This window comes from Macaca mulatta, chromosome 11, assembly GCF_049350105.2.
Source record: "Macaca mulatta isolate MMU2019108-1 chromosome 11, T2T-MMU8v2.0, whole genome shotgun sequence".
NCBI classification, from domain to species: Eukaryota; Metazoa; Chordata; class Mammalia; order Primates; family Cercopithecidae; genus Macaca; species Macaca mulatta.
The window spans coordinates 96,626,032-96,640,629 of record NC_133416.1 but is presented as its reverse complement, the minus strand read 5'-3'; the positions used below and the strand labels follow the sequence as shown (position 1 = coordinate 96,640,629).

The window sequence follows — 14,598 nt, the reverse complement described above, 5'->3', positions numbered from 1 at the left end:
ACCTGTGAATATGTTACCTTACATGGCAAAAGATACTTTAAAGACGTTGAGATGGGGAGACTATCCTGGATTACCTAGGTGGGCCCAATGTAACCTCATGAGTCCTTAAACGTAGAAGAGGAAGACAAAGAGCAAGTCAGAGAGATACAGCGGTAGAAGAGGCAGCAGAGATTTGAGCCATGAAAACCATGTGACCTGCTATTGTTAGCCTTGAAGACACAGGAAGAGGGGGCACAGGCAAAGGAATGCAGGTGGCCTCTAGAAGTTGGGAACGCAGCAAGCAAACAGGGACCAGAGTCCTACCCCCCTAAGGACTAAATTCAGCCAACGACCTGAATAATCAGGGAAACAAGTTTTCCCCTAGAGCCTCCAAAATGAAAAGCAGCCCTGCTGACACCTTGGGTTTAGTCCAGGGAGACCCACTGGGGACTTATGACCTACAGAACTGAAAAATAATAAATTTGTGTTAAGCCAAAAACAACAGTAAATTACCAAACAGAAAATATAACAAAAGAACAGACAAATCCCATCAGTAAGGCTTTTTCCCTGGGAAACTGGTTAGGCAGGGGCATGACCTAGCAAAAGTTTACACTTTTTTTTTTTTTTTTTTTTTTTTTTTTGAGAGGGAGTCTCGATCTGTAGTCCAGGCTGAGAGTGCAGCAGCGCGATCTCGGCTCACTGCAAGCTCCGCCTCCTGAGTAGCTGAGACCACAGGGGCCCACCACAATGCCTGGCCTTTTTTTTTTTTTTTTTTTTAAGTAGTAGAGACGGGGTTTCACCTTGTTAGCCAGGATGGTCTCGATCTCCTAACCTGGTGATCTGCCTGCCTTGGCCTCCCAAAGTGCTGGGATTACAGGCATCAGCCACCACACTTGGCTGGGTTTACTTCTGAGGTTTGGGTAAGGAACCTAAAACTTCTGGTATGTCCAGAAGAACGTGATGGATTTATACCAAAGGATATACCTATCGAATGTTTAATAAAACTAATCTTGGAATTCTGTATGTGCAAAAATTAGTATAGAAACTGTGCTAAGCAGGTGTCTGTTTACTCAAGGCTGGGTATGCTTCTACAATGTGGCTTCTAGCACAGCCTTTCTCATCTGTCTATTAATGGAAGTTTCCTTCCAGTCATGGGAGAGTGGCTCTCATGCCCAGCTCTGACCCTCCTCTCTTCCCCTCCCCTGTATTCTGAAAAGCTCCTGCTGGGCATGAAGTCGGAGGGAGAAAGGAAGTTCCCAGAGAATGGGACTTCTTACATGCAGGACTCATAATATAAATGTGTGTTTCCATTAGGTGCCTTGAACCCAGATCGAGAGACGACGGCTATGTGGCTCAAGCTAGTGGATTTCCAATTCCCCTCTTGCACAACATGCAGTCCATAGGATCAGCTATGAGCCAGCATTGATGGAACAGGGAAAGTGCCTGCTACTTCAGCAGGTGAGTCCTAGAATGATGGGGAACCCCTGGTATGCAGTGTGTTTTCACTGTCCCAAAACTATCCAGGTATCTCAGCCCATTGAGAAACCTCAATTTCTGGGTTGCTTACCTCAGCAACTAACAGGGGCCGTAAAGCAGTTGATTCTGTTCGTTGCAACTTTTTTTCAAAAATGTGTATGGATTGTTTTTCTCTTCCTAAGAGCTAAATTAACACTGTAGTGTTTTTTTCTGTTATATGATCCCTTTTCAGCAAGGTCAACAAACATTTATTAAGAGTTGTGGTCAGGTGCGGTAGCTCACATCTGTAATCCCAGCATTTTGGGAGGCTGGTGGATCACTTGAGGCCAGGAGTTCAAGACCATCCTAGGGAACACGGCGAAACCTCATTTCTACTAAAAATACAAAAATTAGCTGGGCATGGTGGTGCACGCCTGTAATCTCAGCTACTTGAGAGGCTGAGGCACAAGAATTGCTTGAACCTGGTAGGCGGAGGTTGTAGTGAGCCGAGATCGTGCCACTGCACTCCAGCCTGGTGACATAGTGAGACTGTCTCAAAAAGAAAAAAAAAAAAAAATTGTGTGTGTGTAACAATAAAAACAGGTAGCAGTCAATGAGTTATCGTTCTAGGACTGTTTCTACCCCCTTTACAAATATAAATCACTGATTGCAACAACTCTGTGATAGAGTATTCCTATTTTACAGATAAGGAAACTGAGACATGGGGAGATGAAATGGTTTCCCTGAGAGTCATAGGGCCAGAAAGTAGGTAAGCTAGGATTAGAATCCGGGTTGGCCTGATTCCACAAGTCCTAGTCTGGACCAGCAAGATAAAATTTAACAAATTATGTAGAAGCTATCATGGTAGACCAGGTTGAATTCATTTAGGGCCACTCATCAGGTTGGGAGCAGTGTGTACTAAGGAGTTTTGAAGGGACTGAGATGCAAGTTTGGATTCAGCATAAATTACCTGACATTTGAGCCCAGGCTTCCCCACCATAAAGTTGTGATAATGGTATACTTGCTTTGCAAGGTAATCACAATGGTTAAATTTAACCTGTACAATGGTTGGTGTAGAGTAAGTTGTAGCCACTATATTGTTATTTCATGATATGTCCAGATATAACTTTTATAATTAACCCACCAACAGCCTTAAGCAGTGTTGTTTAGACTGGAGTTTGGGGCTCCCTAGGATTCTATTAATATATTCTTGGGGGATCTGCAAGTTCTTAAGTTTGAAAAAGTGAGCTAGAGCATTCTTGTACTGTGGACACACACAGTTACTTCCACTGATTTCTGAAGCAAAAATAGGGTGGCAGGAAATAGTACCCACTTAGAAAAATAATGAGTTCTCTTACACAACAGCTATATGTACTACTCACACCTGCGTAAATAATGGAACACAAGATGGAGAGAAAAGTCACCAGAGGAAACATAGCCCACACAGGGAGGCTCAAGGCAAATATTCCACATGTAGATGCAACATGGATAATGCCCCTGACACCACGTGTGGTGCTTCATGACAGGACTTGAGAAGGTTCTGGAGAGCTGAATACATATAGCCTCTCACCTCCCTGGCTGGCAATGTAAGCTATACTTTCCCACTAAGGATCATCGCTGGGGCTTTCGAAACAGAACAATGGGAAACAAGGTACCCTCATCTCCTTTCCAAAAGAAGGTAAATGTGCTTACTCAGAAATGTACTGCAGAAATGCCAACATCGTGACAGTTTCTTATATATACATTTATATATACTTTTTACATTTCCTGCTTTGTAAAAATAAAGGATAAGGAAGAAGAATCAATGAATATTTTCCCAGTGGAAGGGATGGAATTAAAACATCTGAAATAAAAAATTAACATTGCTATCTTTAAATGAATTTCTTTGCTAGAGACTGTCTAGCTTTAAAAAAATTCTAGATAAAGTCTCTACGGGAGCCTGAATGTAAATTAATTTGTCTTTCGTCAGATGATTGGAAACAGAAATGCAAGAAAGCTGACGAAGACCATAATTTTTAAAAGCTTAGCCAAATTGGCTAAAGTCTGAATTTCACAATAGTTTATATTTTTCTTCAGGTGGGATCATCCTGGCAATGCACGAATGTGCCATCTCGTTCACAGGGAAGCTCCACTCTCCCACTAGATATGCCTGTGGGTGAGTGATTCTGGTGTTGCTGTCCAGCTGCCTCTGCCTTGAGGTCTAACCTAGCCTGCCTTTCCCCTTCCCCCACATTTTTGGGGAAATCATTAACCCGTGCTCAGTAAGACCTTCCAGCTCCTCACCATGGGACAAGCTGCACGGAGCTTTCACGTGAGAAGCAGTTTGATAGCAAACCTGGATCTGCAATTCCCAGGGGCTGCCCTCATGGAATTTTAATTGGGGGCTATTTGAAATTCCCTTTGGCTTTCTCACAGCCTATCACTGCCTATGAGTCATGTTACCTATTGTCAGTTCCTTAGGCCTCTTGTGTTCCTCAGTTGACTGTTGTGGTACAGCTTCTTGGTATCTTTTCTTTTCTTTCTTTTTTTTTTTTTTTTTTTTGAGACGGAGTCTCGCTCTGTCGCCCAGGCTAGAGTGCAGTGGCGCGATCTCGGCTCACTGCAAGCTCCGCCTCCCTGGTTCACGCCATTCTCCTGCCTCAGCTTCCCCAGTACCTGGGACTACAGGCGCCCGCCACCACGCCCGGCTAATTTTTTGTATTTTTAGTAGAGACGGGGTTTCACTGTGTTAGCCAGGATGGTCTGGATCTCCTGACCTCGTGATCCGCCCGCCTCGGCCTCCCAAAGTGCTGGGATTACAGGCGTGAGCCACCGCGCCGGCCTTTTGGTATATTTTAAAAGCACTCGTCAGAAGACTTTAGGGTGAGTTTCGTGCACCCCAAATACGGTTAAATTCAGTTTCGAAGTTTCGGCTGCACTGAAAGCCACTGTCACTTTGAGGGCCTACCTGGGACCCCTAAATGCATTTACATTTTAAGTCAGAACTTCCCAAACTCTTCTTGTTTGCTGAAAATCTGTTTAACTGTTTTCACATGATGTGTTAATAAATGTCATTGTATTCACAGAGATTATTCCAAGAAGATTAAAGGTCATGCTAGCCCATTTGGATCTTATAAATCGCAAGTGTCCTTGAACTCAGGTAAATTCCTGCAAAATTGGAATGTTTCTCGAATTGCTTTGAGAAAATTTTATAACCAAAGGACACAGCTTTTTAACAAATTGTCTTTTAACTAACAATTTTTAAGGAACTATCCAGAGGGAAACACCAGGAGGAATTCAAGCACAAGCACAGGCGCTCAGTGCACACATACACACACACAGAGAAATGAGGATCTATGAAAGTGCTTCTCTGCACTCATGAGAATGGATCACAGATAATCTGCTATCTCCAGTCTTTAAACACAGCCCTCTTCATATGAATGATATCCTCTGAAGGGCACCGAGGCCTCCGGAATTAAGGAAGCCTATAATTCTTCCAAACTACTAAAGCCCTTATCTCCTAAGAGACCTTTTCCTCAGTGCCTCACAGGAATGGCAAGATCACCACCAACAGCATGCCTTATGCAGGAATGAAGTGGCGATATATATTTTTTAAATTTTTATTAAAGTTCTAGGGTACATGTGCACAATGTGCAGGTTTGTTACATGTGTATACATGTGCCATGTTGGTATGCTGCACCCATTAACTCGTCATTTACATTAGGTATATCTTGTAATGCTATCCCTCCCCTCCCCCAAGTGGTGATATTTTAAAAATCATCTTCTGAATACGGACTTTGTGCCCTACACTTCTCGTGTGTCATCTCAGTTGTCTCTACCTCACAGTCCTCTGAGGGAGGAATATATATTCCCAATGTTACACACTTCCGAATTCCTTTTCTTGCTTTTTCTCTATAGCGCTTTCACTTTCTAACATATAATTATTTGTTTTATTGGACTGTCCTCATTAGAATGTAAACTTCAGTGAGGCAGGCTATTCTTGTCTGTTTATTCTCTGCTGCTTTCCTGGAATCTAGAATAAATGCGTCAATGAATGAATGAAGTGAGGCCCAGACGACCAGTGAGTGACAGAGGTTTGAACCCAGGCTTATGTGCTGTGCTGATGCACTAGATAAGCAATGGCACTTGATGGCACTTGTGAAGATTAGGATCTATGGCATATTCTAAGGGAGAGAGAAGACGCAACATTTAGTGAATGGTTGACTGATGAAGAGTTGCGTGCAAAGAAAACCACTGGTGTGTAAAAGGAGCAGGGAAAGTAGCCTAACTTTTGATCTTTGACCTCTGTAGGGAGGATGCAACAAAAAACGTGAGGCTGGAGAAAGCCTGGAGGTCAAAATTCAAAATGCTTCCCTTGAGATTCTTCATATGTGGGCAGGGAATACCACGTGGAGGTGAGTATAGTGTCCACAACACTATATATAATCCGTGCATGTGGGCATCCTTAAGAGTCTGTAAAGGGTTTGGCCTCACGTCTTGACACTCTCTGTTGCTACTGTGTGACCTTGGGCAAATTCCTTAATCTTTGTAAATGGGGATAATTTACGTCTTTTCTGAAGACTGTCCGAAATTATGCACGTAAACACAGAAACAAGACGATACCACCCATCGTGTAGTAAGTGCCTAATAGGCATTGTTATATCAGTTTGCTGTGACTGGAGAACACAGTGTTTCAAAGGTAACCAGTAGGGAGAAGTCAGAAATGTAGCTGGGTCCATTCTGATAATCGTGCTAAAGGATTTTGATCCTGGTCTACGATAACACCTCCTTTACTTGACAGCTGAATTGGAACGGATTAAATCGGTTAGGGTAGTACCTCAGAGGGCTTTCCTGGAGATGAGCGAGTGCAGGCGGGCTGTCAAGCAAGCCTCAAGGGGCATCTGTGGGATGCCCAAACCGTGCCCCCAAACCGAGGCCTTTTCACAGATCCTCAATTCAGAAGCATAAAAAATTAATTCCAACAGCTAATAGCACCCCACCATCACTTTAGGACATTTCACCGTACCCATTTTGTTGTCACAGGGACCCTATGAAGCAGATAGTTTTATCTTCATTATAAAGAAGACTGCAACTTAGAACAACTAAATGATTTAACTAAGGGCGCATACCTAGGAAGAAGCGGGGGACATAATGCAAACGAGGGCCGTCCCACTCCAGAAGCCCTTTTCTCAGCATTTCTAGGACTGAGCGGTCAGAACGCCACTTAGCCAATGCGCCAGGAAAGATCGGCATTCCCTTGGCAATAGAGTTCAGAAGCATGGGTAAAAACTACAGTTTCGATGTATCCTCTCGAATCTATAGTCATAGTCAGGTAGCTGCGTATTAAAACAGGCAAAGTGGAAACCCAACTTCCCTCCCTTTCTCTTCTGTTGGAGGTGCTGCGCTGAATCTCCAACAGGTTTGCTCTTCTCAGTTCCTCTGCAGGGCATCCTGCCTCTTCCCTCCCTGTCCCCAGGTCCCAATGACTGAAACGTCTCGGGGTGGGAACTTCTGTGACAGATCGGGGAGGATAGGGGGAGTCAACTCCAGCGCAGGCCTCCCACGGCTGAAACTAAAAGATACCCAGTGAAATATAGGAGTTTTGTTCCAAAGGCTGCCCAAAAATGGTGCGGAGAAGAGCTCGGCAATCCCCACCTTCGTCGAACACGCTCCTCCAGGGGCGGCCTGCCTGCAGCAGAGCTCCAAAATTGGCAACCTGGGCCTCGCAGCCGCCTTTTTTTAGCCTACATTTCCCAAACCAGGGAAGAAGCGGGTAACTAAAAATGCAAATTGCAGCGGGGGTGTCAGCAGGCATGCCCGTGGGTGCGGGGCGTCGGGCGAAGGGAGACCCCGCGACCTTAGGCGCCCTCGCGGTGTTCACGGTGGGCGCAAAGCGCAGCGAGAGACGCTCCCCAAAGCCGCACCCCGCCGGGCGGCTGCCCCCGCTTCCGCCTCTCAGGCATCGGCGGGACAAAGCGCGGCCTCTTTTCCGCCGGGGTTTAGGGAGGGGAGGCCGGATTAGGGCCCGCGCCTTCCGGCCGTGGCCCTCCCGCGCCGAGCTGGCCGCACACAGGTGGTTTTCCGCTCGGGAGGGGCAGGCCTCGGCACTTTTATATAACAATAGAGCTCTGCGAGCCGGGAACGCGCCTCCCCGCCGCCGCGGCCCCCACCCGGCCACGCCTCCATCCGGTTTCCAGTCCGTCCGCCCCGCGGCGCCTGGGCCGAGGGCTGCTCACTGGCCTGGCCGGCACCTCCCCAAAGTTACCTGCTGGCTCTGCAGGGCGGTAGAGACGTTCCCCTCGACTCCTTGGGAGCCAGGAGCCAGGGGGGTCCAGGCAGGCACTCGTCCTTGCTCCCCCCACCCGCCCCACATCTTTATGGAACCGGGAGTCCCGCGCTCAGCCCAGTACCCGTCCACTGCATCGCGCACAACCCCCTGCCCGCCAAGCGGGGAGACGGGGACAGCGGGGCGGTGGCAGGGAGCGCAGCGCGCAGGCGCGACTAGTGCTCCCCGGAGTGCCCGGCGCTGGACAAAGGGAGGAGGCGGCGGCAGGAGAGGGCTGGGGAGGCCCCCTCTGACATGCCTCCCTGCCAACTAACCAATCGTCAAGCCCCCCTGCTGAGGCCCCGCAGCCTGCAGGCCTTCCCCACTCCTCGCCCATGGCGGGGACTGCCGGCCTGTCCCGGCGCGTCCCAGCACACCTCGCCCAGGCAGCCCCGCCAGACCGGCTCCTCCGTCAGAAGCCGAGCTCCTTGCCCAGAAATCATTAACGAGCGCGACCCCCCAGCAGGCGACGGTGGTGATGGGGTGGGGGGAGAGATTTAGATCCCCGGAACAATGGCTTGTAACTCCCCACGCCGCTGGAGCGGAATACAGTAAAAGCACTGGACTGACCTAAGAGTTTGTTTCGGCACTCTACATTGTTTTAAAGAAAATAAAATGTTACTTTAAGAAAAAAGGTTTCCTTCTGATTTTCTGGACAACCAGACGTTTGTTTGTTTGCTTTAAAATGTTTCAACAAAATCCTGGTTTGTTTCGAAATATGTTGGATTAGCATTTAACACCTCATCGGTCACTAAAGCCCAGTCAGTTCACCAGCCCCAACACAGCCTCGGCTAAAAGAACATCAGAGCAAACAGAGCTAGGCCTTTAAAACTGGCAAACAAATGCCACACACCGCCTAAAGAAGGGGGGTTGGGGGAGGGGAGGGTTAAGGCGAACTTGGGTCCAAATGAGTTTGAAGAGAATACAAAGAACAAAAAGTCAGCACAAGTTTTCCTAAAGCTAGCTCGCGAACGCTAGCCTAGCGTCGCGAACAAGGGCTTTTGTGCATGCTAATTGCGCCATTGGTGCGCAAAAGTTCCGACGCGAAGTGTGAACTCTCAACAGAAGGAAACATGAGACAACTGAAGTGCCCTGGTTTATGTGCCCTGCTCCTCCTCCGCTGCCGCCTCCCCTTCTTTCTCCTTCCTCCCGCCGAGCCCGCTGTTGCAGCTTGTTTGCACTGGGGCTTATCCGGAGCGGAAATTCCTTTCCGTTTTTGTGAATGACAAACTCATTAACAATTCATCAACACAACCTGTTCCAGCCGGCCCGTCCCCACGGCAACAGCCCCTTCCGCAGCACGCTCATTGGCTGGCCCGGAGAATGTATCCATTGAGACGCTCGCTGTTTGTATCCATTGAGGAGCTGCCTCGCGCAGGGGGTGTGCGAGGCTGAGTCCAAGGGATAGTGAGCAAATCGAGTCTTAAATAATCCGGGGAGAAAGACGCCCGGGTAGATTTGAGGTGCAGACTTGGCGGGAGGGATTAGGAACCGCTAGACTTTTTTTCCTCCCCTCTCAGTAGAACTGAGTCCGAATTAATTGGATTTCATTCACTGGGGAGGAACAAAAAACTGTCTGGGCAGCTTCATTGAGAGATTCATTGACACTAACAGCCAGCGGCTGCAGCTGGGTGCAGAAAGAACCTCCGGCTTTACTTCTGTCTCGTCTTCCCCAACCGCTAGCCTCGGCTTGGGTTAGGCGAGGCGGAATTAAACCCCGCTCCGAGAGCGGCAGCTTCACGCGCAGCGCGCTCGGCCTATGCCTGCCCCGAGGGGCGTCTGGTAGGCACCCCGCCCTCTCCCGCAGCTCGACCCCCATGATAGATACGCTCAGACCCGTGCCCTTCGCGTCGGAAATGGCGATCAGCAAGACGGTGGCGTGGCTCAACGAGCAGCTGGAGCTGGGCAACGAGCGGCTGCTGCTGATGGACTGCCGGCCGCAGGAGCTGTACGAGTCGTCGCACATCGAGTCGGCCATCAACGTGGCCATCCCGGGCATCATGCTGCGGCGCCTGCAGAAGGGCAACCTGCCGGTGCGCGCACTCTTCACGCGCGGCGAGGACCGGGACCGCTTCACCCGGCGCTGCGGCACCGACACAGTGGTGCTCTACGACGAGAGCAGCAGCGACTGGAACGAGAATACGGGCGGCGAGTCAGTGCTAGGGCTGCTGCTCAAGAAGCTCAAGGACGAGGGTTGCCGGGCGTTCTACCTGGAAGGTACGCGCCGGGGGAACTCCGCGCGCGGGGCAGGGCGAGGGGCGCAGGGCTGCGGGCGGGGCGCGTGGACTGAAAATGCCTCTGCTGCGCTCAGCTGGCGCTTCGGAGCCGCGCTGCTAGCCTAGGGGCCGGCAGCCGGCAAGGTATCGGCCGCGAACCGCGCGTTCCGCACCAGAGAACCGGGCCGGCTCAGAATCCACCCGCTTCCGGCTGCGGGTACCGGCGGTTTCTTTCTAACGGGTTCTGCGCCTTCTTACCCAGAACATTCTCCTCCATCACCCTATTTTCTATCGTTCGATTTTGAATTAAGATTTGGCGGACGGGAGAGATTGTTGGGGATGCAAATTGGCACATCCTAGCTTTCAAAATATTCCAAAAAGTTGCCATTTTGTGTATTTCCGGATTCAAACGAATAAGGGTTCTCTGGCGAGGCGGGCCCGTTCGTTCCATTCCCGAGGGTGCACATTTAAAGTGTATTTCTATTATTTATGGTTCTGTATGTAGGGGGTTCGTAGGGTGCTTGTGGTGTTTCTTGCGCCGGGTTGCGGTTCTTACAAGCTGTGAAAACTACTACGGCTTCTCGGGTTACACGATTGCTTTTCTCGTTCTGGCAGGTGGCTTCAGTAAGTTCCAAGCCGAGTTCGCCCTGCATTGCGAGACCAATCTAGACGGCTCGTGTAGCAGCAGCTCGCCGCCGTTGCCAGTGCTGGGGCTCGGGGGCCTGCGGATCAGCTCTGACTCTTCCTCGGACATTGAGTCTGACCTTGACCGAGACCCCAATAGTGCAACAGACTCGGATGGCAGTCCGCTGTCCAACAGCCAGCCTTCCTTCCCGGTGGAGATCTTGCCCTTCCTTTACTTGGGTTGTGCCAAAGACTCCACCAACTTGGACGTGTTGGAGGAATTCGGCATCAAGTACATCTTGAACGTCACCCCCAATTTGCCGAATCTCTTTGAGAACGCAGGAGAGTTTAAATACAAGCAAATCCCCATCTCGGATCACTGGAGCCAAAACCTGTCCCAGTTTTTCCCTGAGGCCATTTCTTTCATAGGTGAGACTAATTAATAGTAGTCGTTCTGACATTTAAATGCAAAATTCCCAGCCATTCATAGAGTTTAAGCTGTTAATCGTTCTTGCTGCTTGCTAATTTGTCGTACTGCAGGTCTCTAATTTTCCTAAAGCGTCCTTAATTCTGGTTTATCTTCTCGCTAAGGGAAGAAAACCTGCCTTTTGATATGGCTGCAGATTACAGGTGTATTTGAAACGCTGTTTCTGTGAATCTTTGAATTCAGTCATTTGACAGTCGTTCATAATCGGACAACAGATTTTTCCCACAGTCTTGGACTCAGGGGAAGGGTCAGATAGAAGTATTCACTATAGACAGAAATTCCAGCATTGCTTTATAATTTTAAAAAACCTACGAGTTATTTTAGGACGTCAAGTTAGTTGTTGGAAAGCAGTATGAATGCTAAATGTTATCCAGTTGAATGATACTGTGATACTGGTAACAGTGAGACAGTGGGTAACCTGAGCCCAGAAGGAAGAACTGTGGGCTGGAAGCCTGGGAGAAGTGAATCTCCAGGCATTGTAATGCATTTCCTATTACAAAGGAACTCATTTTCAGGCCATGTCGACATCCTGTTCCTCCTAATGGGCCGTCCCCTGTGACTTCCCTCTCTCTTTTAAAATGCCTGAATACCTCCATTGTTAGCTGCACAACATTTGGAGAATAATTTAATAGACCCTTGCAGTCTGGTTGTCTGTATAAAAGGCATTCACGAACATATTGCAGGGTTTCTGGTATTCACATGCTGAGGCAAAGAATGCACCCATTAAGGAGTTTTTTGTTGGCAGAAACTTAATACAAAAGCTCTCTTTTCAGAAAATATCTGAAATATGTAATTGTGTCCAGTGTACATGTTTAATTTCAATGATACATTTTCTACTGCTTGTAGGGCTCAACTGCCACACACAACTATTATTACTATTATATTTTTAAGTTCACTTCTTAGACTGATCATTCACAAAGGGTGGTTTTCAGTCTACTGAGATCTTGCTTTTCTTTTTGTGTTCACAGATGAAGCCCGGGGCAAGAACTGTGGTGTCTTGGTACATTGCTTGGCTGGCATTAGCCGGTCAGTCACTGTGACTGTGGCTTACCTTATGCAGAAGCTCAATCTGTCGATGAACGATGCCTATGACATTGTCAAGATGAAGAAATCCAACATATCCCCTAACTTCAACTTCATGGGTCAGCTGCTGGACTTCGAGAGGACACTGGGACTCAGCAGCCCCTGTGACAACCGGGTTCCAGCACAGCAGCTGTATTTTACCACCCCCTCCAACCAGAATGTCTACCAGGTGGACTCCCTGCAATCTACGTGAAAGACCCCACACCCCTCCTTGCTGGAATGTGTCTGGTCCTTCAGCAGTTTCTCTTGGCAGCATCAGCTGGGCTGCTTTCTTTGTGTGTGGCCCCAGGTGTCAAAATGACACCGGCTGTCTGTACTAGACAAGGTTACCAAGTGCGGAATTGGTTAATACTAACAGAGAGATTTGCTCCATTCTCTTTGGAATAACAGGACATGCTGTATAGATACAGGCAGTAGGTTTGCTCTGTATCCATGTGTACAGCCTACCCATGCAGGATTCGAGGACTTCCAGGCGCATAGGGTAGGACCAAATGGTAGGGTAGGAGCATGTGTTCTTTAGGGCCTTGTAAGGCTGTTTCCTTTTGCATCTGGAACTGACTATATAATTGTCTTCAATGAAGACTAATTCAATTTTGCATATAGAGGAGCCAAAGAGAGATTTCAGCTCTGTATTTGTGGTATCAGTTTGGAAAAAAATCTGATACTCCATTTGATTATTGTAAATATTTGATCTTAAATCACTTGACAGTGTTTGTTTGAATTGTGTTTGTTTTTTCCTTTGATGGGCTTAAAAGAAATGATCCAAAGGGAGAAAGAGCAGTATGCCACCTCTTAAAACAAAACAAAACAAAAAAATTGTGCTCTTTTCTAATCCAAAGGGTATATTTGCAGCATGCTTGACTTTACCAATTCTGATGACACCTTTATGGACACTATTATCACTAAGACCTTGTTATGGCGAAGTCTTTAGTCTTTTTCATGTATCTTCCTCATGATTTTTTTCTCTTTATGTAGTTTGACTATGCCTTACCTTTGTAAATATTTTGGCTTGTGTTGTCTCAAAGGGGATAATCTTGGAAAGACACCAAATCATGGGCTCACTTAAAAAAAAAAAAAAAAACCCTTCAGCTGTGCTAAACAGTATATTACCTCTGTATAAAATTCTTCAGGGAGTGTCACCTCAAATGCAATACTTTGGGTTGGTTTCTTTCCTTTAAAAAAAATTGTATAAAACTGGAAGTGTGTGTGTGAGCATGGGTACCCATTTGATAGGAGAAATGCATTTGATTGTGAAGAAGGGAGAGTTAAATTGCTCCATTATGTTCGTGGTGTAAAGTTTTGAGCTGGAATTTATTATAAGAATGTAAAACCTTAAATTATTAATAAATAACTATTTTGGCTATTGAGTGTGTATTTTTTAAAAAATCTCAGTTACGCCTGTGTATGAAGTGACACATTTTAGAGCTTTTTCATTCAGGGATTGATTTTGACTTGTAGGCATAGCAGGGCAAAGTTCTTTTTAAGCTTTTCCTAGAATGTTTTTCAGCAGCAGTTTATGAAATTCATCATTTGTCACAAAGATAACATCCTAGAATAGACTATCATGTATATGAACAATACCTTTTATGAGTATAGTTCAGGCTTAAAATTTTAAAGCCCCTGAAGAAAAATGAATCTATAGAGCATAGCTTGCTGAGGAAGAAAATTTGGATATTAACCACAGAGAGGTGTAGCAGAATAACAAGATGACAGCCACATGTTAACCTCCTGTCTATCCTTCAATGTCAGGATCCTCTGCTCCATAATGCTGAGATAATGCCAAGGAGGAAGTAGGGATAATTCCTTTTCCAGTCTGTTACTGGCAATTCTACCTGCAGATATCCTAGTGTGAGAAGGATGAATCCAGAATGATGTCTCCATTTTTTTCCCCTAGCATGCGTGTGGCAAGGCATATCTAAGCTTCCTCACTGTGTCAGGATATGGCTTTAGAATTTTACATTGGCACTTAGGAGGCAACTTAGTCATCCCTGTTCTAACGTGCTTTTTTGTTTAACTGGTTTGGGATGTGGGTCAGAAACCCCTATTGAAACTTGTGGGGATTATCTTGAATAGTTTCTTTCCAAGCTAAAGGCTTTATATCTTGTCATTTTTCTTGGGACCTACCCTCTCACCTCAGGTATAAAAATATACAAACCAAAATAAAAGGCAGGTGTATGGAATCAAGAGAACTAGAACATACCTACATCTTTTTGCATGAGCTCAGTCCCTTCATGTGAAGTGGGGAGAAGGATGAGCTTTTTACCCACATGGCACGTGTTAACTGCTTGGTCGTCTACACTTCAGGAGGCAAGCGGCCTTCGTTCGATGGCAATCATATAAAACTGTCCACGGTGATTTTTAAGCAACTAAGTATAAAAAGCAAACCGAAATAGTGCAAAAAATATATATACCAAGTCAGTCTGTCCTATTTGGGTGTCCCAAGTCAGCAA

At 46.9% G+C, this 14,598-nt stretch overlaps 1 protein-coding gene and 1 long non-coding RNA gene across 2 annotated transcripts; both read left to right on the top strand.

The window, feature by feature from the left end:
• The first annotated feature begins 4,499 nt into the window (after positions 1–4,499).
• Positions 4,500–5,914, top strand: LOC144332967 (uncharacterized). Its single transcript, XR_013401254.1, has 2 exons — positions 4,500–4,573; positions 5,725–5,914. It is a non-coding gene; the product is annotated as an uncharacterized LOC144332967 (long non-coding RNA).
• A 3,188-nt stretch (positions 5,915–9,102) lies between these two features.
• DUSP6 (dual specificity phosphatase 6) lies at positions 9,103–13,511 on the top strand. The gene is given in 3 exon segments (NM_001257792.1): positions 9,103–9,955; positions 10,570–11,007; positions 12,034–13,511. Coding segments are annotated over 3 exon segments (1,146 nt in total). The 5' UTR covers positions 9,103–9,555; the 3' UTR covers positions 12,342–13,511.
• Positions 13,512–14,598: the final 1,087 nt, after the last annotated feature.